Source organism: Manis javanica, chromosome 1 (genome assembly GCF_040802235.1).
Source record: "Manis javanica isolate MJ-LG chromosome 1, MJ_LKY, whole genome shotgun sequence".
In the NCBI taxonomy this organism is placed as follows: Eukaryota; Metazoa; Chordata; class Mammalia; order Pholidota; family Manidae; genus Manis; species Manis javanica.
In genome coordinates this window covers 38,871,026-38,896,951 of record NC_133156.1, presented here as the reverse complement: position 1 = coordinate 38,896,951, position 25,926 = coordinate 38,871,026, and the positions used below count along the sequence as shown (strand labels likewise).

General features: G+C 47.2%; 1 protein-coding gene across 3 annotated transcripts in view; it reads left to right on the top strand.

The window, feature by feature from the left end:
* Window positions 1-25,926, top strand: part of ADAM19 (ADAM metallopeptidase domain 19) — a 76,242-nt gene that overhangs the window by 25,324 nt on the left and 24,992 nt on the right. For 2 of the 3 annotated variants that reach the window (XM_017677270.3, XM_037025116.2), the window contains exons 4-8: window positions 5,455-5,533; window positions 10,128-10,204; window positions 18,806-18,998; window positions 19,689-19,754; window positions 24,186-24,257. In XM_017677270.3, the coding sequence (XP_017532759.2) occupies window positions 5,455-5,533; window positions 10,128-10,204; window positions 18,806-18,998; window positions 19,689-19,754; window positions 24,186-24,257 (487 nt within the window). Of the gene's footprint in view, window positions 1-5,454; window positions 5,534-10,127; window positions 10,205-12,451; window positions 12,472-18,805; window positions 18,999-19,688; window positions 19,755-24,185; window positions 24,258-25,926 lie in introns of those variants that run through there. The other variant, XM_073231428.1, reaches the window with a different exon arrangement.

The following is a 25,926-nucleotide window of genomic DNA, read 5'->3' as shown; positions in this document are numbered from 1 at the left end:
AAGAACCTTTGACTGGCCTCCCAGTGCCCACGCCTTGACAGTGCTCATGCACAACTTTGAAAGGAAGCACAGTCATTTTTGCCTCATTTCCTCCAGGGCTTGAAAGGACAGTCATCTAGAGGGTAGTGCGTCTGGTACTCAGAACTAAGCTTTCTGAGCCCTGGACTTTCCTTCTATGCTGCTCTGGTATCATCTTTAGGTTTGGGGAGGGTGATTAGGAGGATAGAAATGGGGAAAAGAATTTAAAATGGTAAAATTGATCCAGTGGAGTAGGAGAATTCCCAGAACCTAAAAAAGCATCACCTGGAAAAACTATTAAAAATACAGACTTCTGAGTCCTTCTCTAGAGAATAGAATTCTCAGCAGGGCTAGTATGGGGTCCGGGATTGGGCCTGGGATTTTATATTTTTCCACAGCATTTCCAGGTTGAGCCATAACTGGGCTAAGTCCCATGACGACAGCATTAAGAGTGTGAGCGAGAAGCAAGGGAGGCTTGCTCACCAACACGGATGGGCAGAGTGAAGACCCTCCAGGGAGAAAAAGAGGGACTAACAAGGCTGTACCTCCCCAGGTATCACCAGCACCTAAGTGGCGGGATACCCTTGAAAAAGCTGGAGGAAGCAAGATGTGGGGCCGAGGGGTGTCACTGGGATTAACTAGCCACCGGACTATCATGTTTGCTTGTGCTGAGCATGTCTGCCTAGGTTGTTTTTCATGGTAGTTTGGAAATTGTTATCCCTTTGTCTTCACTGGGTGTGCTTATCTAATGCAGAGGAAGGGGGAGTTGAGAACAGCGAAGATGTTTTGCAAATTTGTTTTAGTCCTGCTGCTTCTTGCTCCCTAGAGGGAGTTGCAGAAACCTCACCATTAGAGAGGCATTTGAAATTTGTCTGACAGTAAATTGGCCTTAAAGCGATTGGTTTTGAAAGCCCCGAGCCTTAGGCAAGGAGGGTCAGGGCCATTTCAGACTGCAGTGTGCTGTTGGGGTCTGGCTGTGTGCACAGACAGGTTCCAGGTTGCTACGGGCAATTCTGTTGTCCCCCTGGCAGGTGACCTTATTTTTTAAGTCTGGTATTTGGGAGGCAACTTGTTTTCCCAGGTGGGATTCAGAAGATGCAGGTTTTGCTTGGGGCCTTTGGGGTCTGAGCCCCTTGGGTTGAGCCCGAAGTGAGCAGTCCCTCGCTGGCTGCTACCAGCACTGGGAGAGTGACTGAGGGTCTCTGCCTCTTTGAGCCTGGAGGGCGTGGTGGAAGCACTTCCGCAGAAACTGCTTTCCCCTCAAAGCCAGAAAAAGGAGGGGGTGGGGTGGGAAATCTTGGACAGCCGTTCTCTCTTCCTGGACGCACATCACTCACAACTTGTTTCCTGAAAATCCTAATCCACTCCAGTGGTGAGAGATGGCTTCCTGCCGATCTGCTGAGCCAGCCCCTTGTCAGGGAGGAGATGAGAGCAAGATGTGGCCAGAGGAGGGGTGAGTGGAGGAGCGGGGCTGCTCAGTAGCCCTGGGGCCTTCTCTCTGAAGGGACAGCAGTACCTTTGGTCCTGAGGGCAGCGCCAGGGTGCCCTCAGGCACGTGACCATAGCTGGGCCTAGCACTGGGCAGTGGGGAGCATTTGAAGGCAGAGTTTGGTCTGTCAGTAAAATTGCACAAATGGTGGTGATGAAACACAACCCTTCCTTTTGCTTCTAGAAGGAAGGACCTTCCTGGCAATCATCTGCATCCCCATTTGGGGAAAGGGTCATTATTTGAAAATAACTGACCCTGAAGTTCTTGCGCATCCATCCTATTTTTCCTGCCCTGTGCTTTGCTTCCCCCATGGCTCTTCTCTGCATATATTCACACGTAAGAGCCAGTGGCCTTCCTTTTGAGATATCAACGTATGTCCTCAAGGCTGCTGTCATCACCATCAAATTGTGGTTTGGACTCCTGGTTCCTGGCAGTGCTTTAGTTTTATGCTTCCACCTTCTAAGAGAGACAGAGCTGAAAACTGCCTTTAAAGTGTGGTCTGGGCCAACAGACCTGGGTTGGAAACCTGGCTCTGACACTGCTGTGAGAATTTAGACTCTAAGGCCAAGTTCCCAGTGTCCTCAATTGCACAGTGGGAGAGGGGCAGTGCCTACCTTGCAGGTGTGCTGTGAAGGTGAAATGGTAATGCTTAAATACCTGTGAACTATTTTGATGCAGTTTTTCTGGGTTTCTCAAGCTCAGAATGATCCAGGATGTGGTGGAGGCAGGAAGGGGATGGGGGCTTGGGTATGAGGCACCTTCCTCTGAAGTTTGCCTACCTTTAAAGTATATCGAGAAGGACTTGTGGGCTAGGGCGGTGGTTCTGCATCACAATCACTTACAATAGTTACTACAATAGATGGGTGGGCCCCAACCCCAGAGTTTCTCTCTGCTTCAGTATATCTGGGGTGGAGCCCAACATTTAAACTAATTTAAAATGTAAAACTACCTTATTTCCTGGATCTGCTTTCATAGTCAGCATTTGTTTTAAACAAATTCCTGGGTGACACTGATGCTGCTGGTCCCAAGAGAGCAGTTAGGTAGAAGCAGGTCATTGCTTGCAGATTCAGGAGACAGAATGAGGCCAGTGAGTGCTGGTTATAGAGAGGTAGTGTTTGTTCTCTGTGAGAACTGCCTCTACTATTCTGTGTGATCAGAAATGGAGTGGGTGGTCTTAGGGGCTCCTTATCGCGGAGGTGTCTCCTGCCGAACGGTCTCTGGCAGATTCCTGCACAAGGTAGAAGCCTCATTGGTTCTTTCATTTATTCATTCATCCACTTATTCACAGAATAACCAAGTACTGCCTGCCTGGTAGATGCTGGGAGCTGGGGAGAAACCTGGAACAAGGCAGCTGTGGCCCTGCTCTTAGGGAGCCCACAGTCTGGTGATTGGGGCTAAATGATTCTTAAGGTGCCTGGTGACACTGAGGCTGTGACGGGGGCAGGTCCTCAGAATAAGAAACTGCAGAAAGATGCTTACCCTTCTGAGGACACACAGGAATGTGGACACCTCTGAGGTTCAATCTGGATTGCTCTCACTGGAGCATCTTAATGTCATGGGGTAAATGATTTTTCCTCCTAAGACTCAGAAGAGGCTGACGATGTATCTACCAGGAGTGCATGTCCTACAGGAAATTTCACATCTCCCACCAGCACCGGGGTGGACCATTAAACTCTGGACCACCGACCAGCCGTGCATCATGCTGACTATGAAAGCAGAGCCAGGAAATAAGGCTGTAGGGGTGAGCTAATTGCTTTTTCATTTCTCTCAAGTGTTATGCTGGAGACTTAATGGCTGGAGAGAGTTAGAGCAAGTTAGGTGGATTCCGTCAGTTTTTCTGGGTTCTTGCATCACAGTCCCTACCGAGAGCAAAAATGATACTCACTGACCTTTACTGGGCTCCATTCTGTGCCAGGCCTGGGGGTGAGCCCTTTCATGCATTTTGTCATTTGACTCGTCTGAAAGCCCTATCAAGTAGTATATTGCCCTCTTTTTTGGAGAAGAAGAAAAAAAAGTTCAGAGAGGTGAGGAACTCGCTCATGGCCATAAAGACAGTCAAAGTCAGAGCTGGAATCGAAACTTCAGTCTCTCAGACTCCAGATGGTGTGTGTTCTAAGGTCCTAGTATGCTGATGACTCATCCATCCATTCATTCATTCATTCACTCATTCATTCATTCAGTAATTAGTTAAGTCATTCTTTCATTGAATAAATATTAAGCACTGATACATACTGGTGAGCAAAACAGCTTGGCCTTTGTCCTCATGGGGCTTATAGCTAATCTCCTTCAGACAAATGGGTCACTCTTCCCTCAGATCCTTGGCTGGTTAGATCCTAAGGAGGAAGACAAAGGGCTGGGAAACCAAACCTGGCAAGTTAGCCCCTGACCCAAAGATTCCATGTGATTGAGAGTTTCTCTACACAAGTTGGGTTTTGTGCTTTGCTTTATTTTTACGTTCCCCACTGGGTTTCTTTTCTCTTTGTCCAAGACTGTATGTTGAAGGGCTTGACATAGTGTAAGAGAGAATTCTTGTGGCATTTGCCTTCTGACTGTACTCGGGGGTGGGTGGTGGAGGGGGTGGGTGGATTTGAAAGTCAGGGGTCTCAGAACTTGGAGCCAAAGTGACAGTGGAGATCCTCTCCAATGACCCTGTCTTGCTGGGAGATGTCCCCTCTTCCAAAACCAGGGTGTGCCCTGCAGATTCTTTTGGCTTTCTGTGCTGGTCTCAGCCTGTGTTTTCTTCTTTTTAAAAGCCCTTTCAAATTAGATTTCCAGTTTTCAAAATAAATACATGATGATTATTTTTTAAAATCAACCAATTTTCAGAAATAAGTGACTTACATGTTGTGAACGTCAGCAGTCCCCTGAGATGTTGTGAACGTCAGCAGTCCCCTGAGATAACCACCATTAACAATGGGCGTGTGCTTCTCCTGTTGTATTTAATGTGAACAGTAGTGTCTATTGCTATTAGTTTTTCATTTAAATGGGTTTTTAAAATATACCCTTCCTTGAAATTTTTTTGTTTTAATCAAATTCCATTTTAGACCTTTCCATATTAACATATTTAGATCTACTTAATTCTTATTTTGTTAACTTCAGTTTCTCTTCCATTAGAAATTGTTTTTGCCCCCTCACCTTTACTTTCTGTGGATGCTTTCTGCTTCTCATATGGCTGAGCTGCTTGAAACATCCACTTGGCTTTTTATTTTTCTTTTAACTCTTAGAGAAATTCTAGGAGCCTTGTTTGGTGTCACCATGCCTTTGGTGAGGGACTCTTAGCTTCACAGGGTCTGTGGCAAGAGAGAAACCAATGTCCAATTTCAGAAAAAAGACAGGGAATTTTTTGGAAGTATAATGCACAAACTGCTGGGTCTCAGGAAATAGGACCCACTAGGTCTCAGAAAGGACAAGCAGAGGCCAGGCAGTAGGAACAAAGGAACAGATGAATTACACCTGCTCAGTTCTTGCAGTATTATTCTATTGGCTTAGCTGGGATCACAGGTCACCCCTGGCTAGGGTCAGGTAGGACGCTTGATTGACAATCTCTCTAAAACGTGCAACAGGGAGGAGGTATTCCCTTAAAGGAAGATTTCTGTGCTATACTAAAAGTCGGTAGATTCGGTTTTGGAAAAATCAACCCAATAGGATCCATAGACCCTGGGACGTTTTGAGTATGTGTTTGCATATATGTGTACCCAGGACCCAGAAAAAGTTAAAACCACTGCTGCAGTTCTGTTGGCTACATCTGGTTGTGTGCATGATCCCAATGAAGACAAAGTTAATAAGAAACTTCCTCCTGGTCTTCTTTTTGTTCCTTAGACCCTTATGGCTGCCCAGTTTCTCCTACATGGTGATACACCCAGTTCAGTTAGGATGACTGGTCACTGTTTGCAGGAGGGTGGATTCCATCAGCAAAAGAGACAAATGTCTGTTTTTATTCTTTGCAGGCACCTTTTTGCTCCAACCTACACAGAAACCCATTATACTCTGAGTGGCAGCCCTCAAACCACCACACTGAAATCAGAGGTAAGTTCAGGTCAAGAATTATCTACTAGCTGCTGCCCTCTCCCACATCTGGGAAGTGAGGAGATGTGGGGAGACAGTCCCTTCTCTGAAGGGACTGTTTCCCCTCGTTGGGGACCAAGGGAATGAGCAGGAGAAGTAGGATGTGAATTTGTTGTTTCATAAGCACACCCTCTCCTTTGCTGGCTAAAGTGGTCAAAGAAACAGCATATTTCAGGGTAATTGCATCTGATTAAAGTTGGTATAAATCATCATGAGCATACATATCTCAGCCAGGGTGCAAACGTCTAAAAGAAAATGACTATCAGTCATTACAGCTCAGACTGACTTAGCACAATCCCTTGAATGAGGAAAGGGATGCAGGACAGCTAAGTTTTCATAGATCTAGGAAGTCTAGAGCATAGTAACTCTGTGTATCTCATAGTAACTAGTAGCTGAGGGCTATGTTGGTTTTTGCTGGATGTGAGGATCAACACTGCCTTCTTTACCAAGACCTTCCTGGATGGGGCAGGAGTTGGCCTGCAGCTGGCAAACTGGTTCTATCTTCTCCTCTCTGGGGAGGCTGTCCAGTTGCGGCTCCACACCTTCAGGGCTCTGTGGTGGAACTTCTTCCTGCGCTGAGACTTCTGCCTCTGCCTCTGGGAAGTGGGGAGGGGACAGGTCTGCCTCGAAAGCACCTAGCCGTTACGACCTCATAAAGCATCCCCTTCTGGGTTGGCTCCTGCACTTCTGTACCCACAGCTCCAGAGTGGGTCCCAGTGTACACACTGCCATGAGCTCATACTTCCTGTATGAAAGCCCCTTCGGGATGGCCCCTCAGTCCGAGGAGCTGAGAGGAATGCCATGACTTCAAGGCTGTTCATTTACTTGTTCTTTGTGCTCTCAGAATCGGGCAGAGATGTTGTTAAGGGCCTTCCAGAAACAGAGGCATGGAAGACAACTTCCCCTCACTACCAGATGGCCCTCCTTCCTAAAGCTCTTGCTGGCTGAAGCATATCCTAGCTGAAGTAGGGGACAACTCATTGTTTTCCTACATTCTCTGCTACTAGGCTCTTGCAAAGCCCCCACCCAGCCTCATGGGGCTCCTAGTTTGCTTTCTTATTTGGTAGCTGAGGACTCAAAAACAGATGGGAATGGAATGAATCATGTAGTTGTGCTTGACCCAGATGTTGAGGGCCATCCTCTGCCACCAAACCTGGCCTGGGGTAGCGGGAGTTCTGGGAACCTTCTCAGACCCATCGGCTGGATCTGTAGGTTACAGCCCTAATCTGGTCAGGTCACTGGGGAAATGGGTTTGGGAATATGTTCCAGTAGAAAGAGTTACAGAGTTTGGGGTCTGAAGCCAGGATTGTAGCCTTGGCTTTAAGTAGCTATGTGACCTTGAACAACCCTTTGACCACACCAGTGTTGAATTTCTTCATCTGAAAACTGGATATGCTAAGATCTGACTCTCAGGACTATGGATGGGTAACATGAATCACTGATTTTATGGGAATTTATAAGTATCTCTTCCGATGCCACATAGTACAGATGAGGAAATTGAGAGGAGAAGAGAAAAATTAACAGGCTCAAGTTCAAATAACCAGTGAGAGGCAAGGCTTAGACTAGAACTTAAGCCTCTGTTGGTGCTAGATGATAACAGAGCTTTGACGAATTAAGTCCTATGCCCTTTCCTGGGGCTGCTTTTGCTCGGAGAGGCAGAACATGGGGTCTAGACTCAGACTGCTGGGGTTTGAGTCTCCACTTTGCTGTGTGGCCTTGTGAATGACTTAAAACCTTTCCAGCCTTTAGTTTCCCTTTTAAAAAAATGAGAATGATAATATCTACCTCATAAGGCTGTAGCCAGAATTAAAGGAGAAAAATCTATGATGTTTTCTCATAGTGTTAATAACAGTAAATTGCAGGTGTTATTATCACATGTGATGACATGTGTGAAAGCCCTTTGTAAGTATAAGGCATGTTACAGAAATCAGTTGTTAGGCCATTTCAAAAAGCACCAAGGCAGTGAATACTGTTAGCATCAGTCCAGAGATGGGAAGATGGAAAGCGTTTCTTTACATCCCTCCATCCCTACATTTGAATTCTCTTTATTTGTAGAGGTTACCAGATTTTGAAACTATAGCTAACCCACATTTCTGAACTTTTTGGCTTCCCATCATTTCATCTGTGAGCCCTGTTTGTCCTGTACAGGGCCAGCCCCCTCTTCCACCTGTGTATGATCCTGGGCTGTGGAGTTCAAAGCCCCGTTGTTGAATTCTAAGGATCAGGTTTAGAACTTGAGAGCTAGATGATGCGGCGCCAGGTCCCAGAGTCCGAGGGCAGGTGGAGGAGCTGCCGAGGTGTGACAGGCTGCCTTTTGAAAGCAGATGGAATCCTGACTGGATGGAGGGTTGCCTGCCTCACCTTCTCTTCCTGGTGCAGGGGGATGTCCACTGGCACGGTGGCTTTCCTTTGTGCTCCTTTAAAGGTCAGGGTCTGACTAGTTTAAAGTCCAGGAGAGTTTGATGCCAAGGAGGCTGGTGCCTGTCCCTCCTCCCGAATACCTGAGCTTGAATGGGCAGAGGTGTCACTCTGCCGGCCGAGCATTATTAGCTGGCGAAAGGGCACCAGTGGTCTGGAGACTGACACAGAGGTGAGTGCCAACCTAGTCTGTTTCCTGGGATCTGGTTGCATGGCTCAGCTGGGTAGCACCTAGAACTGGTGCAGCTAAGGCTGAGGGGGTAGCCCCTTGGGAGGGCTTCTAGCTCCCTCAAGGTCATGTTCTGCCTTTGAGAGAGGAGAAATTAATGCCGATGATATGATCACTCATGCTTCTGGCCAGCTGCTCTTGGCCAGGTAACCTGCATTAGCTCTGACATGTGGCATTCTGACAACCACCTCGTGAGGTGGAGACTAAAGACGCTAGAGGTCGGAGGGAGGTTGTGGAACTGTTTACGTAGCTGGAAGGAGTGGGAATTTGAATTTAAATCTGGCCTGGATATGCCAGAATTTAGTTATTAGGCTGTACTCCAGCCTAGATTCGGGTGGGAAGTGGAACCAGATGATACAGACAATTGGGCTAGCCGCTTCCTGGGTCACATCCCTGCCAGTTGCGGACTAAGGAACAACTATGACAGGCGTGGTCCCGCCGATGGGTCACTGGGACTGTAATGGAGGTGAATGCTGGAGATTTCTGACTGGCCCTGCTCAGGCTCAGGGTGTTGGTGGGGGAAAAAAAACTATGTAGTCTGCAGCTACATAGTTTATATCCTTCTAAAGACCTTTTCAGAACCTGGTTCTGCCCTGGGGATTGTACCTTCTCCCTCTTCTGACTTGTTTGGGAATAAGCTTGTAGAAATGAGTCCCTTGTCATCACCCTGACGTGTGCGGGGACAGTCCTGGTTTGTGCCCGCCTGGCTGGGTTGGCACTCTCGTGTGCTCAACGGGGTCCTGGTTTGCCGCACAAATGCTCTGGTTACCCTACTGACACAACACTCTGCTGGCACCTGCAACTTGCATTTCAAGCCACTGTTCACAGTTTGTAATTAAATCTTTTACAGCTTTTTAATTAAGATTGGCTCTCATAAGACAGCGAGTCCCACAAAGGCTAGAGCTGTGTCTGGGTTTGCTCATCGTGTGTCTCTGGGGCCCAGCCCTGGCCCTGGCACACAGCGGTGCTCCACAGCTGCTTGCAGTCACGGAGGAATCCAGCCCGGCTGGCAAGACCAAGCGGCCATGAGACACACTGGCTGGAGCAGCATCAGATCCCCTGCATCTGTGTACGCTGGTGCCAAGTCAAGTCTGACCCAGGCACCCAGGGGTTCAGGGAAGGAAGGCCATCATGAGCTGTGGAAGATGGGTGTTTCCTAGGGCTGCCATGACGAAGGACCGTGAACTTGGTTTAAAACAATGGAAATATATTCTCACAGTTCTGGAGGCTAGAAGTCCAAAACTAAGGTGTCAGCAGGGCCAGGCTCCCTGGGTAGTCTCCAGGGAAGCATCCTTCCTTGCCTCTTCCTGGCTCCTCATGGCGCTCAGCCACCCTGGTGCTCCTCCCCCGGGAGCTTTGTCACAGGTCTCTGCCTGCTCTGCCCTCCACTCTGTGTGGGGCTGTCCGTGTCCTCTCCTCTTCCTATCAAGACACCAGTCCAGTGTCTCTTGCTCTTAATTTAATTGCGTTGGCAAAGACCTGATTCCAAATAAGATCATGTTCTGAGGTTCTGGGTAGACCTGAATTTTGGGGAGACATTACTGAGCTCTACAGGGCTCATGGGCTCTTCAGACACCAATGTTTCCCATGGCCAATATCATGTCACAGAAAGGGCCCTAAACTACATTTGAAATTGTGGGCTCTCCAACTAGCGGAGAGACCTTTGGCAAACCTCTCTGTTCCTCTGAGCCTCAGCTTTTACATCTGTTCAGTGGGGATGATGACATATCTGCCCTGTCCTACCTATGTCTCCCAGGACTATTCTGAGGATTGAATAAAATGGTGGCTTGGAAAGTTCTTTGCAGAGTGTAAGGTCAGGGTTGGTAGGTACTCCTCCCTGACCTCCATGAGGCATTAACATTGCTTATCGGTGTTCTCTAGTCTGACCACCCCCTTTCTCCTTGTCAGGATCACTGTTTCTACCACGGGACAGTGAGGAAGGCAGAACGGTCCAGTGTCACACTCAGCACCTGCCGGGGAATGAGGTAAGAGGTCCTGACAGTGCTGGGGGGCACCTGGCACTCTTTCCAGGAATGGAATTTTTAGGACAAGCAGAGCTGGCCTCGGGCGGGGACCTTGAGAAGCTGTCTACTGAGAATGTCTGCAAGCCAGTTCTGAGAAGGGCTAAGCTTCAGAGGGACAAGGGAAACCTGGATAAATCATAGGTTCACTGGGATTGAGCTTTCTCTTTCCTGGGGAATTTGAGATTTTATTATTACTATTATACTGTTATGTGTCAACTATTATTTCTTAGGTATGGTGAAGCCAACAGATAAGGAGATGACTACCATTGAAAAGACAATTTGTTAGACTCAACATCCCAAGAGGCAGGAGCGTGCCATGCTGGGGGTGAGGGGGCACACAGGGAAGCGCGGAGGTCAGGCAGGAGGCAGGGGGAGGGAGGAGCCTGGGAAAGAGTCTTTATTGTGGTTTCTGCAGGAAGGAACAGGCGAGGCACGGTGAGCAGGCTTAGGGCTGGCTCGTTTGAATGATTTCAGTGAGATCTGGGGCCCAGGGACTTTCCATAGATGTTTGGTACTCAGGCCTGGGATGAATAGGGTGAGATAGTGGCCCTCGGTAGTGGCCCAGGCAGTGAGAGCCCACATTTGATAGGCACTCTCTCTGGGGAGTTGTTTAGTATCTCTAGGAATGGGCTGGCCCTGGAGGGGCAAGGCCTCAGATGCCAAAGCACCAGAATATAGAAAATAAAAGACATGGTTCGTACTTGAAACCGACATGTTTGAGCATTTAGTCCCACTTGCCCTTTGCTGTTCTCTGCCCTTTGTTGTTCTCTGGTAGAAGTACTTGTAGGTGGTGAAAAAGGAAATGGGCAGCTAGTAAAGAGAGAGGGCTGGAGGGAAAAGGAGAAGCAAGGATAATCTTCAAGACAGATAATTAACTGAAAAGTTCCAACTTGGTGGCGTGTAGAAAAGAGAGTGACTGTTCATTCCCTGAGCCAAACTCTCAGGTTTGAGGCAGCAGCAATTTATCAGCTGGGTGACCTTGGGCCTCGATGGCCTCATTTGTAAAATGTGGATCAGAGGAATATATCGCTAGTGTTGCAAGGATGGGCTGTATTAATAGACATCCACCATTTAGAACTGGCTGGCACATAGGAGCGCTCAGTAACCTTCCAGGCCCTTGCTTCCTACATGGGGTTTGCTGAGGGGAGCGGTCTCAAAATGCACTTTCTCAGTCACACCCAGACCTTCTGCATCCTAGTCTGCATTTTACCAAGAGCTCCAGGGCATATACTCATTAGAGTTTGTATCTCAGAATATGTGTTCCTTGAGAATATGAATTATATCTCAAATATCTGTTTCTCTTCTCCAGCCTACCCTTGTACTTTGCATATAGTGATATCTATACATGTATGTTGAAGTAATATTAGTTATTTAGACTCTTCCGACTTTCCCCTCCTTTTGGAAAAGAGATGATGATCTGAAAAACCTGTATTCTAATTACTTATACTAATTTTATGGGTTTTAATTGACTATACTGTGTGGTACCTATACCCAGTGTGTTGATAAACTGGCTCAAGGGGAGTAAAAACCCTGATTTGTAGCATCTGCTTATATGCTGGTAAAAATACTCCCACTGTGACCAACCTAAAGCTGTTGACGTGATGTTCTGAAGGCAGAGTTGGGAAAATTTGCCCATGTCTTGTTCTCATGAGTCATTAGGAGGTGTTTCCACTCTATACCCTTCCTCTCTGTTGATTGATTCACTCAATAATCGTTTCTTTCATTCAACAAATTAATATTCGGTGCCTGCTGTATGCCCATGCCCTACATAGGCAGAGGAAAGACAGGCATTGAAAAGTAATTTCTGGGCCCTGAGTTTCCTTATGTGTAAATGAGCATCAGTGATAGGCTCAGTAGAGAATGAAGTACTGTGTTAACTCTACAAACATATAGGATGATTATCATTTGATAAGAGTGAAGCCATGCTAAGACTTACCCAAGCTCACATGCAAATGGAAGGCCCCTCATGCTGCAGAACCCACGTGTCTGTTTACAAATCGGGCCATATTTCTGTAAAGCTTCATGGTTAGTTGACTGGAGGGAATTAGGACGGAAACAAGCTTTGGCAGGGAGGCCTTAACAGTGTTGGCTCCAAATCGCCTGTTTCAAGTGACCTGGTTGAGCCCAGCCAACTGACCACCCAGTGATGTTTACAGGCCCAGCTGCTGCCACCTGCAGCCTGCAAGTAAACATCGCCTGTTCCAAGGAAGAGGAGAGGGAACATGCAGGTGCGACTTCTCTCTGCTTTTCCTCTGTCCTCTTACTCTGGAATAGTGGGAACTTAGCTTAGCCTCTTGTAAATCATTACTGCAGCCATGCTGACAGGGAACTGGAGGAGCCGCCCACATGTTTCTGTTTTGCATGCTTCCCTCAGGTGGGGTCCACCAGCCTCACTTTCCCAGCTGTCTCACTACACACCTTCAGAAACCAAGGGTGTCTGTGGGCCTGACTGATTGAAGAGCTTGAGGCACATGCCAGCGGGAGGGCTCAATTCTAACACTCCAGTCACCCCAATGCTCACAAAGCCTCACTGTGATGAAAAATCTCCATAGTGATTGTGCTTCTCTCCTGGAAACGTGGTCCTTGTGATTGGAGAAAATAGGTAGGATTTATACCAAATGGGATCTTCAGGCTGGTGGAACAAATACAGAGGAATACACCTGAGTTTCTAATGGTTGCTGGGCCCCCTCTTCTCTCCAAAGCAGTACTTTAGGCTACTTTAATTGAGGTAGTATGTGATTGTAGCAGAAACAAATTCAAATAGTACAAGAGAGTGTATGATGAAAAATAAGTCTCTTTCTCACTCCAAATGTCCAGATTACTACCGGTTTCTTGTTTATCCTTTTAGAAGTATTCCTTGTGAAAAAAAAGAACAAAAATATGTAATACTGTATTTTGTAACCATATTTAGGCCACTGACCCCTTTAAGAATTGAGTGGCAGCTATAGATACGTATTAAATACACCAATAAAAAGACGTGTCATGCCATTTCATTATGGATATTGAGTTTTTATGTCCCCCAAGACTGACTCTGGATAAGGATACATCCTTTAAATGTCTGCACGATTTCTCGCATGCACCAGTGCTTGCAAACTAACATGGAGTATAACTGCAAGGAGCAGTGGTTCTTTGTGAAGAAATCTAGACTGTACTGGGATTGTTCTGGCCTGAACCTGTGTGTGTGTGTGTGTGTGTGTCTGTTTATGTGTCCCTAGCACATTGTCTAAGAGCAAGAGAGGTACAGATTGCAGTAAAAACATTTTTTCACCTGATTGGTAGATCATTTATTTTTAAAGAAGATGCTCATTAAAAATTATCGTTATGTAACTAATTAGCATGTTAACAATCAAGTAATAACAGGAGTGTAAAACCAAAAAAAGTGAGGGTTCTTTATCCTGTCCCACCCTTCCAATCACTGTTGGGGGAATACATAATTGAAATATAATATTGTGTATATGGGTGGTTTTTCTTAATCCAAAAGAGATTACTCTATACATAATGGTCTATAATTTTTTCCCAACCTAAGGTTATATCTTAGCTATACATACAGATCTGTCTCCTTTGAATGACCATGTAGTACCTTATGTACTAATGTCTGGCAAGTTTAATTGCATAAAAAGTCTTTGAAAGGCATACAATAAATCATCTATAATGATTTTTTTTTTGATGCATCACTCTTACAGCAGCTGTGTCCTCAAAATTCTGGGCCACATTCACTGTGGTTATGACTTACCTGTGGTCCCAGGACTCAGACTCTGTGGAAAAGGGAAAGAGAAAGAGGACATGAGACTGAGAATGATTGCAAGAGAATGTGTGTGAATGTGGGCGTGATGGCTGGGAAGGACCTCAGAATTTAGAGTCGAGGGACTGGAGTTTGAGGTCCAGCCCCATACCTCCCGGCTGTATGATCTCAGAACTTTCTTCTCCCTATTCCATTTTCTCCTTGTCTTTGCTTTGGCTGGGTTAGTGCCTCCCGTGGGCCTTAGGCACTCCCACAGCCGGGGCCCCTGGTGTGGGAGGCTGCTGAGTCCGCGAGCATGCCCCACTCCAGAGTAATAAGCCACACGCCAGGAGGCCTGGGTCTGCCCCTGGTTCTAAGAGCAACTCACTGGGTGACCTGAGGCAAGTTCCTTCTCTTCTGGGCTTTGGTTCCTCATCTGAAAAAGGAGGGCAGATCAGACCATGAAAGACTGTGAAGTTCCACACTGCAGAGTGGGCAGAACCTCAGGAAAGTGGGTGCCTGGGCAAGAGGAGGTGGCTCACATGCATGCAGCCAGTCCATGTCTGTCCGCTCCCTTGCCCAGGAGTGGCGTGGCCCTTCCCCTTTGAATACCTGGCCTTCCTTCTGCAGAACAGATAACAAATGCTGCCTCTGTGTCAGGCGCAGAGTTCATCCTCACAGGGCAATACTGTTCAGTTGTGGCAAGTGTAGATTCTGGAGTCAGACAACTCCTGGCTTAAAACCTGACAGATTACTTTCGTTTTTTTCCCATCAGTTGTCTCACCTGTAGAATGGAAACAATGGTGACACCATTGGTGGATATACATTGGGTGACGAGTGCAACCTTTGTAAGGTCAGGGACTTGATTGTTTGGTCATACTGCTTCCCCATGCCTGGAATAATTCCTGGCACATAGAAGCTTCTCAATACATAGGTGTCAAATAACTATCAAATAAAATACTTTGCATGCTGCTTGACGTATGATACATGTTCAGTGACTATTCCCTGTTGTTTTTAAGTGTTCCTTCAACTCTTAATAAACACTGCCTAACCAGTCAGTTATTGTAGCAACGCTGTGAAGTGTGCAGCATTACTGAACAGCTTACCACAAAGCTGGTTGACAGCAGAGCCAGACTCAAATCCAGGTGTGTCTCACTCCTGAGCCCCAGCACTCCACTTGCCTGCTGCCCTATCCCAGTGGGGACAAGTCACCTGTGTGCCTCCTTTTCTCCCTTCCGTGCTGCATTCGAAGTTCCCTGGAACTCCTTCCCAGTGGATGCGGATGGGAGGAAAGCAAGGAAGAGTAACAGGGTGGTCGCCTGCTAAGGCGGTTCTGGATGTAGGGTGGGGGGTGTTTCCCCTTGGCTTTAGCTCTGCCCCAACACATTCCCAGGAAGAGGTTCTTGCCTGATTCCCTGAAGGATGCATTTGGGTCTGTGCTGCAGTCATTCAGGGGTTAAACAAGAATTGCCAGCTGCCTGCCTGGCCTGCCTAGTGTGTGAGGTCCTGGCCACCCAGCCTCTTGGATCCCCCTTCCACGTCCCCGGCTAAGCTTTGCTAGCACTTAACATTTAGCAAGTTAGATCAACTGGGACTCCTAGAAGGATAAATGATGGTGGGTGCTCAGGGGAGGCCACCTAGCAGGATGTTGGAGGGGGTGGGGGATCATAGGGGAGGGCCTCAGAAGCTAGATTCTCAGAAATCTCCTCCTCCATCAAAGCTGGGGTTCACTGCGAAGAGCTGGGGCTTGTGCCAGCCTTTCCCTCATCTCCAGGCAGTCCGAGAGGATTGCAGCTGTGACCTGGAGCAAGTCACCAGGCAACCCAGTAGGGGAAGGGAGAGGAGTGGCCATGAGTCCGATGCTGGAAGGACCTTCAGTGGCCTTCTGAGCTTGTGTTTCTCAAAGTACAACCTGCCCACTCCCTGAAGCAGAATTGTCTGGGGCTTTGTGAAGAGACAGGCTCCTGCTGCAGAGCCTGGGCTCCAGGCCAAAGCTCCTGAGGCCTGTGGCCATCTAGGGAGTTACTGTGGGACTCATTAGCAGTGTAGACTCAGGCCTACAGAATCTGAGTCCCCCACATCAGCACTCTTAATATACTCTGTAGAATATTCTAATAGCTAGCTCCAGGAGCCGTGACCCTAGGGATCTCCAACCCGTAGGCTGGAACTCACTGATGGAGGTAGGTAGCATAAATAGGTTAAGGGCATGGGGTCTAGAGCCTGCCAGATGTCGCATCTTTGGCTTCAGATAACCCATGAGAGCTTATTTCCTCTCTTTGTGGCTATTTCCCTATCTATAAAATGGGACCCATGATGGTGCTTTATAGCATTGATGTGGAAATGAAATAGGCATGATTGTTGTAAGCATAAGCATGGTACCTGATGTACATGGTTGACTTTCAAAAAGTGGTATCTAAAAATGAAAAGTAGGCTGAATGCCTCCTTTGTCGTCTTATCTCCCAACTCATGCCTTACTTTAGACAGGCCAGTTGGGTAACTGCCAATCACACCTCAGAGGAGAGTTGCTGGCGCCTGTTTCTTGTAACCATCCGTAAGCTGGGGATATCTTTCTAACCCACTCTTAACAGCTATTCTGACAGAGGCAGTGTGAGGTCATGGTTCAGGTTTGGGGACCTGGAACCAGACTGCTTAGGTTCTTATGACCTGTGTGGCTTTGGGTCAGTTAATTTAACCCTGCTAAGCCTTAGTTTTCTCATTTGTACAATGGGGATACTATTTGCAAGAATCATAGAAATTGTTGTGAATAATAAAATACTCAGCACAGTGTCTGGTCCACAGCAGTAGCTTGATAATTTATAACCACCACGATTAGTATGCACCATGCACCGAGCTTCGGCTTGCTCTCAGTCCTGTTTGGTGCAGAGGCTTATTCAAATGATGCCTGGTCAAGAATACTGGAACTTTCACCAGTCCCACTGTGGAACTTTCCAGTCACTGGATGTTATCTCCACAACCACAGCTTGATGCACACAAAGCCATCAGCTGGTTTGTGGTCAAGCCCTCTGAGTATCCAATGTTTGTATCCATTAGGGGAAACTGAGGTGACAGGAGAGGCCTTGGTCAGCCTGGGAACAGGATGCCCGCAGCAGCTGTGCCCTCTCCCCTTTCCTGTCTGGGCTCAGGAGTGGATGTGACCCTTGCTGTTGCCCCACGCCCACCCCCAGCTGTTCAGGGAGCACCTTGGGTGTCCCGCTGAGGGGCTGGCCCAGGATGGCTGCGTCAGCCCGGGCAAGGCAGCCAGGAAGTCGTCAGGCAGGATCCCTGGCACCGGAATGAGGTCAGCCAGTGATGGATTCCAGGAAAGGCTGCTGCTGTTCAGAGCCTGGCATTGTCTGTCCTGAGCATCACAGGCTCTGCCCAAAGGGCAACACCTGGGTGGGGACCTAAGGGAGCAGGGGTGGGGATGGAAGCCGAGACAGCCAAACAGAGAGGTCCTGCCAGTTTGGAGTGGCAGAGGCTGACTTGGAGATACTTTAACTTTCTGGATGCACAAAGGCCGGAGGCAGGCCGGAGGCTTTGGAGAACATGAAACAATGCCCCTGGGCCTTATTGCTGAGCTTCTTCCTCTCCCAGAGCCCTGGGTGTGTTCCCTTGCTACAGTATTCTGGGTGTGTTCCCTTGCTACAGTATTCGTCTCCCTGTGTCTAGGATGGCAGATCCCTCCTCATGGGCCTCTTCTCACCCTTCCATTGACTGTGAGTCATGGTGCTGTTTCCCACTGAGTCCAGGTACCACTCTCAGAGGCCTTACTGATGTTGCACTCCAGGCAGCTGCATCCAGTCCCTCAGGATTAGCACGCAGGAAACCTTGTTGCTGTCTCTGTTACATGCCATAGTGATTTAGTCCTGTGTTCAGACGCTAAACTTCATGAGGGCAGGTACATTGTCTGTCTTGTTCACTATTCCATCCTCAGCAGCTGGCACATAGCTGGAGCTCAGGAACCATTTGTGGAATGAATGGCTGTCTGTCCTCCAATGGGCTGTGAATTCTTGAGGACAGGGATTAGGTCTAGACTACATCTGGTATAGTGTAAGTGCTCAGTGAGTGAAAGAATATGATGAAAAAACACCTATCCTTATTCTGAGTTCAACACTAGTATCTATAACCAAGAGAAGGGGAAGAGTACTCACACGCTTGATTGCGGAGACCACTTTACCAAAGAGCTGCCTTGCTGACACGGGGGAGCTGGGGCTAGCTGGAATGCCATCAGTGACACCTCTAGCTTTGGTTTCCAAGTACAAAGACACTTGTCCTTCCATTTAATCGTCGCAAGAATCCAGTTAAGTTAGTAAATTATCATTTGCATTTGCACATGGGGAAATTGATCCTTGGAGTGATTCAAGAGGTTTGGTGAAGAGCACTGGACAATTTAATGTTGCAGCTAAGACCAGGACTCCTCCCACCAGGCCAGCGGTTGTCCCCAGTCACCATAGCCTGAGTCTATAAAGTTTCAGCTTATGATTTGTCAAATGCCAAGTTTGGATTTGGGAGGCTTTTGGGAATCCTGGTCCTACCATCCTTTGTAAGTATTAACTGTCCCAAATAAAGCCTTTCTAGAACCTTTTGAGCTTCTCTGTGATAAGCTTTTTGTATCCCGAAATTGTGCAGTGCATTTCGTGTAGTACATGTGCATCTCTCTGGAGAGGGAGGCTGAGTTTGCATCAGATTCTCAACAAGGGGTGCATGATCCCATAGTAAGGTCAGGAACCAATGATCAAAACCAACTGTATCATTTCGTGTAGGGGGAAACTGAGGCCTAAGCAAGGAACCTTTCCAGAACCACAATCTTTGACCAGAGATTCTATTTCTCCTATTGACAGAGGGCTGATTATGGTGAACGGTAACCTCAGCTACATCATTGAGCCCCTCCCTGACAGCGAGGGCCAGCACCTTCTCTACAGATCCGAACATCTCAAGCTGCCCCCAGGAAACTGTGGGTTTGAGCACTCCAAGCCCACCACCAGTGACTGGGTCCTTCAGTTTACGAACCAATCCAAGAAACGACCTCGCAGGGTGAGTTTCTCAGTGCAGGAGTCAACTTGGGGATAGACTTGTCCCTTCTGAGAGCCCTTGCTTTGGATCCAGGAGTATTTCTAAAAGAAAGGGAGATGGGTCAGAAGGAGGAAATAGCTTTTTTCTCTTACTCTAAGTGATTGTTGAGTGGGAGATACCCTTGTATTTGATGGAATAACTACTTTTCTACCATTTCTACATTTGGGAAAACACTAATACATTTAAAATACTCTGAGATGCTGATTTCAGAAACTTCAAAATGTGAGAGAGAAAAAATATGCCTCCCCTTTGGGAAAAGCCACTTAGCCATATGCACAAAATGCTTGTATTTATTTATACCAAAAATAGAGGTATGTCCTTTAAATGGCTTTTAGGAACTTGATTGTCAGTGTGTTCCCTCACAGTATGGTGACCATTGTTGTGCCTGTGCCGGCCAGGGCAGCTCATTATTTTTGAGGATAAAGGCCTGACCCCAGTGTCCCAGAGCAACCTCCAGCCATAACCAAGCTGGTGGGCAGAAGGTGTGGTGAGGGTGATGGCAGCCACAGCCGGGATGGTCCTTAGTGCCCAGGGACAAAACTAGCAAGAAGGGTCATCGTTTATTAACTAGCACCATTTTTCAGCAAGTTTTTGAAATGAGGCCAAGTCTACCATTTCTACAGCTCTGACCTGCTTGTATCTCTTTCTTAGATGAAAAGGGAAGATTTACACTCCATGAAGTACGTGGAGCTTTACCTCGTGGCTGATTATGCAGAGGTAAGAGGGAGGCAGGGGGTTTTGGCAGAAAAACTGCTCCCTGGACAGTTTCCATCCCAGGCTTGGAACTGCTTCCAGGAAAGGCTGAAAACCTTCGTCTTCTGCTAGTTTGTCATGTGATTTTGACCTTAAATCTGACCAACAGCTCTTTCTGCTATTTACATTGCTGGGGAGAAAACAAGGAAAAGTATCTTTTAGCTCAATACATTAATCAGATAGAAAATTAGGACTATTCATGTTATTTGGATTAATACCTCTTGAACTGGGTCAAAGTGCTTATTCTTAGAGAATCCTTGAATTCACTATAGAAATTTAAAAAATTTTTTTACAAAGAGAGTAAGTGTATTCTCAATCATCTGATTGAACACAATTTTCTTGCCCAAATATGGGTCCATTTTAATAATCACATTGGTGCCAAATGAGAACCTAACGCCATGGTCCCCAAAATGTGGTCCCCAGACCAGCAGCATCAGGGGCACCTGAAAACTTGTGAAAATGCAAATTGTTAGCCTGAACCCAAGACCTACTGAGTCCTACACTGTGGGGCCGGAGTCCAGCAATCCATGTTTTAACAAGCCCTCTGGGTGACTCTGATATACACAGGCATGTTTGAGAATTACCAACCTAAAGGAATAGCTGTTTGACCTTTAATTCCATATTTCTCAGATTAGGTTCTCGCAGGCCGTAAGAGCTGATGAACACTCATCTCTCTCACTCTTCCGTTTCATTTAATCATCAGCAATTTCTTGATTCACTGTTATGTGCCAAGCACACTGGCTGATCCCCAGGAGATAAAGACAGACCTGCTCAGCATCTCAGAGTTTCCAACAGCAGCGCAAGAACTCCACAGTTCCCAAGTGTGAGAACTGCTAATAATGGTTCATTACAGAGGACTGGATTGCAGATCACAGGGAATCCAACATGGTTTGGGGATCTGGGGAAAGCTTCCCTGAGGCAGTGATATTGAAGCTGTACCTGAAGAATGGGTTCAGGCTACAGAGTCTGTATTTGCCTAAATGAGTCATATTTCAAATGCAATTCTCACTTTATGTAGCAAGGAAACCACATAACCAAGCACATCTTTAGGGTATGGAAGGTCATGATGAGCCAAGCACTCGCCTTGTTCCGAGTCTGCAGGCTCACTGGTGCTCCCCTTAGGACAGTCGCCACACCTCCCATCCGTCTCCTTCCTCATCCGGATGGGTCAGTGACCAGCTGCCCTGAAAAGTGTCATCCTCAGGCAGCTCTGCCTCATCCACATCCTGGAGCACAGATCTTGGCGGCAGCAGTAGGAAGAACACTGGACTGGAAGAGCTGCCTTCAAATGTTGGTGGCAGGAGGAGGAGGCCCTTGCATTGTCTTAAAGGACAAAGAGTTGTTAACTGGGCAGAGAAATGGAGGTGAAGGGCATGCCAGGCTGAGGGGACATTGTGTGCTGCTCTGACAAGAGTTTTGCTTTTTAATTGATGTCAGTATTGGGTTTTGCAGCAGCTTTTTCTTTTCTCTTCTGTTGCTTTCCTTTCCAAAGACTGCTGTGTGTGTAGGATGGGGGAGTGGTGGGAGCAAACTCCAAGGCTGTTTAAAAAGCTGCAGCTCCCTGATCATGGGAGGAGGTAACGGAAGCTGCTCCTGCCCCTCGCACTGCCCTGGTGGGAGGGCTGCTGGGAACAGCTGAGCTCCTCTGACTCCGGGACATTTTTCCATTTAAGTTTTGCATGGAAGATCATCTAATACAGAGGTCTTGAACCGCTTTTTGACCCACAGAATCCTTTGTTCAGAGGAAAAGCCCCTGGGGCCCTGAGAGTTAAACATATAGAAACCCAGCTGCTCTGATGTGACTCTATAGAGATGACCCTGCTCTTAGGCCCTGCACTCTCCCCAGTGGAACCTGGGAGCAAGGTTTTAAAACCCATGGGGTGCAGAAGCTGAGCAGCCTCAGTATTCCTGACCTCCAGGGTCACAGTGAACTGCCAAGAGGGACAGTGTCTGCCCAAAATGCCTCCAGGACTGTGGTGTCGCCTAAGCCATCCCCCTGTTCCCAAGGAGGAGGCTTTCAGCACCAGCCTCACAGGCCTGCCCTACAGGGCATGCATGTGGAGGTGGGTAGGGGAATGTGCTCATTTCTTGGGCTCCTGGGCTTTGAGTAATTCATGGTAGGATGTGGGGTAGGACCTGTAATAGGCCAGGCTGCATTGCATGCCCACAACCCCACCCCCCAGCTGTACCCTACTCCTTCTTCAAAGGTCATCTCATTGTCTGCAGGCAGAAATGTATTCTTGACAATTAATTAATCTGAGAGGATGGGAAGCCTGGAAGGGGATGCCTGCCTTATCTGTGATTTACAACCTGCTGCTGAGACAGGCCAGGCTCCTCCTCCCGGCTTGGAACTCAGAACAGGGAACAGAGACCCTGGGAGTGTTGTGCCTAAAGAGAGTTGTCAGCAGTCAAAACAACAGAGCAGCTGTTCACTCCCTGGGCACCCCCGGGATGGAGCACCTGGGGTGGTTCTCAGCTTATTTATTCCTCAGGTGAAACAGGAAGTCCAGTCAGGAAGAGCAAGACAGCTATAAAAAAGGTGTGCAAGCGACTCATGATAAAACAGAATGGGAGGAGTTGGGAAAGGCCAGAGGATGCACCGTGTTTTACTTCCTGGGTTACCCTAGGAAGTATTAGGTTGAGATATTCCTTTCATTAGATCAGAGGTCTGCCCCTGGCCAAATCCAGCCCACCACATGTTTTAAATACAGTTTTACTGGAACACATCCATGCTAATGCTGTATGTATTGTCCATGGCTGCTTTTGAGCTACAATGGCAGAGTTGAATAGTTCTGATAGAGACATGTGGCCACAAAGCCTAAAATATTTACAGTCTGGCCATTTACAGATAACATTTGCAGACTCCTGCGTGAGACTCTTCTAGGCAACATGATACATTCCTTAAACTGTAGTGGTATTTTCAGGAAGTTGTTTGATGATAGGTTTAATATATTTGAAAGACAATGAAAGCAGACTCTGATGTTCTAATAAATATTCACTAAGTGATGCAACACTTCCTATCCACTGACAAACAGCCAGAATGAGTAACTTCAGGCTTAACACCTTGGAAAGATCTAAGTCACAGGGTCTTAACATTGAATTTAACTCTGTAGAAAGTAATGGTGAAAGTGAGATGATTGACAGTTCTGATGAGTGACAGCTCTGAGGAGCCCAGGAAAAGTCTAAAAGCAGTGGGCGAATAGGAAATGGTGGGTTTCTCCCCCGTGTTGTGATTGGGACACACCCTCATCCCAATAAATATGCCAAGGTGTTTTATTTGGCTGTTCTTTTTATTTCTTGCGTGGGCACTCTTGGAAGAATGTGAAGATCTGGACTTGGAGTAACGTGTAGGGTGTGCCCAGGGTGATCCGATAGGTACCCAGATTCTATGTAACAATGGCAGTGTACAGGAAATGCCCATCCTTTGCAAAATTTAGGTTGCAGATGTAGCAGATTTTTATCTTCACACTTCATGAAGCTTTTCTTCATCATTGCAGCTGAAAGAGATCTAACCTTTTGAAGCAGGAATGATAAATATGAAGCTGTATACTGAAATGTTCTCCTCCTGGTCCCGGGGCAGACATTTCTAATCAAGCACAGCACTCTTTCCTGCTGAGTTCCGTGCAGTCTCAGAATTCTTCTCGCTGTAGAATGCACTGCCAGTCCCTCTGAGTGTTGTGCCAGATAAAGCCTATATTGCTAAAGTCTCTTGGGTCCTCTTTGCCAGCACCCATATTGTGTCGTTCACTCGGCCCTCCCATTGGGGTTATTTCTGTGCAAGTTTTCCCAGCCCACTTTAATTGTGCACTCCTTCAATACAGAATCTGCTATTGTTATTTCTGGCCCTCTCTCTTCAATTGAAGCTTCTCTACGCTACCAAAAGGATTTTATACTTTGTGTCCTACTTAGTGCCAAGCACAATGCCTTGCATGGGTTCAGCAACCATTTGACTGATGTTGACTGGTGTCATGTGTAGGGAGGACTTGTGGAGCCCCATGATGGTGTCATCACGTTGGGGTGATGACTGAGGCAAGGATGGAATCGGTCTCTCTTCTAAGCCCCAGTGGGAATTTGTGGGAGGCTTTGTAATGTGGAAGACAGGAAAAAAAGGTTGACTTCAAGGGCCAGAGAAAGAACTCAATTCACTGCCCACCTATTACACGCCTCACTGTGCCTGGCACTGAACTAGTAGTTGGGGACACCAAGATGTCTGTCATCCAGGTTCTGCCCTCCCTGGGCTGACACTATGTGTTGGGGGGAGAGAGTTCTAAAAATGACTGATTATAGAACACAGACGAAAATAAATGTTAATTCAAAGACAAATAACAGGGCACAGAAGGGGTCCTGGAAGCAGTTCTGGGGTCAGTCTCATCTAGTTCTGCTTGTTCCGTTTAGTTTCAGAAGAATCGACGAGACCCAGATGCCACCAAACACAAGCTCATGGAAATCGCCAATTATGTTGATAAGGTGAGACCAGGTGTGTACTTTGTGGGGAAAGTGCCAGCACCTTAGAGGGTCCGCAGGACAGGAGACCATGTGGTGCCTGAGCTGCCACTTGGTGGATTGGCTGCCTCAGCCAGTTTCTGCGAGGCTGTAGCAGTGCCACAGAGGTTCAGGGTGGTCATAACAAGGCCCTCAGCTATGTGACCTGAGTCAAATAACTTACCTTCTTCAGGTTGCTGTTTTGTTTTGTTTTGAATTTTCAAATTAATGGGTTGGCCTAAATCAATTGCTTTCGATTATTTTTGTTTTTCCTATTTCTGTGGAATCCTTCTTTTAAATGAAGTGTCATGCCAATGTCTAGTATAAATGTCAGGTGAAAGTAGACTGCTCCAAGCTGAAGCAGAGGTGAGGACTCTGAGTGCTGTCCTTGATCCCTGCCCCTCATCCCTGTGGTGGCCCCTGCAGAACCCAGGACATGGAGAAACCCAGCTTAACAGCTTAAGAACACTTTGAGGTTTCTTCAAGATTCCTTCCAGGTATAAAGCCTAGAAATTCTCTGACTTCTAGAGAACTGAGGTAGGTCAGCATGGGAAGGTTGCAGAACCTAAGTTGAGGAGTGGGTTGTTTGGGCCGATCTGCATGGTTGCTATCTGCAGAACGGTTCTAAAATTACGTCTTGTCTTTTACAACGACTGTGTGGATGGTTAACTTTCTAGATCAGGCCTTTTTAAACATACTCTTCGGAAATACCCAAGTTCTTGAGTTCTACAAAGACAGGCTGGTCTGGTACTTGGAAGTACTTTGTTTATATGAAAGAGGGTATTTGTTAGAGTGCAAAATGCAGTAGAATGGGCAGCCTAGAATGACAATAGCCTCTTGACAGGCTAGTAGTATATAGCTTTTAAAACTAGATTTTAATATGTTTGGGGTCACAGGTCTCTGAGAATCTGAAAACATTTATTATACAATTTCAGGTCATTCACAGATGTCTGAAGCTTAACACTGGGCCTTACAGGGATTCATGGATCCCAGGTCTAAAGGAAAATTTTCTTTTTCTTTCTAAACACTAGAGGATAAAGAAGAGAATATAAATGTTTTTAGGGATTTACAAGCACATTTAGTAGTGTTCTGAAGTCATCACATAGGAGAGTCTATGCCCCTTGTTTTTGTTCTGCCCTGGATGGCTCTGGAAACACCAGGCAGTGGTCAGTGACAGGTGAAAGGTGGGCATTTCCTGGAAGAAAGGAATGCAGGGATGCTGTTTGGTCCTCTTTCTAGCTCACAAGGCACTCACCGATAACATCTAAATGATCCTACATCCCAAACACTCAGGGTCTGAGAAAACAAGGACAGCCTGTTTCCCTGAGGGTATACAGGACACAGGCCCTGTAATCACCCACCTGACATCTGTTCCGGAGGCCTGGCAGGTGGGAGACTTGGCCGGGGCTCCCCTTCGTGGACTCCCCAGCTGGTCTGGGTGAAAAAACCTAAGGTGCTGATGAAATGGAAGAGAGAAATGGAAGAGAGACACCAGCAAACCCTTCCTTTCTTGAAGCCCTCACCTTGCTCACAGCCCATTCTGTGCAGCAGGCTCGGGTCTCTCCTGACGTTAGTCCCTCCCAGCTGGGGTGAAGGAAGGCAAACTGCTTCTCTGAGGCTTGCTGACCCAGCTACTTGCACTGAACTGTTGTTG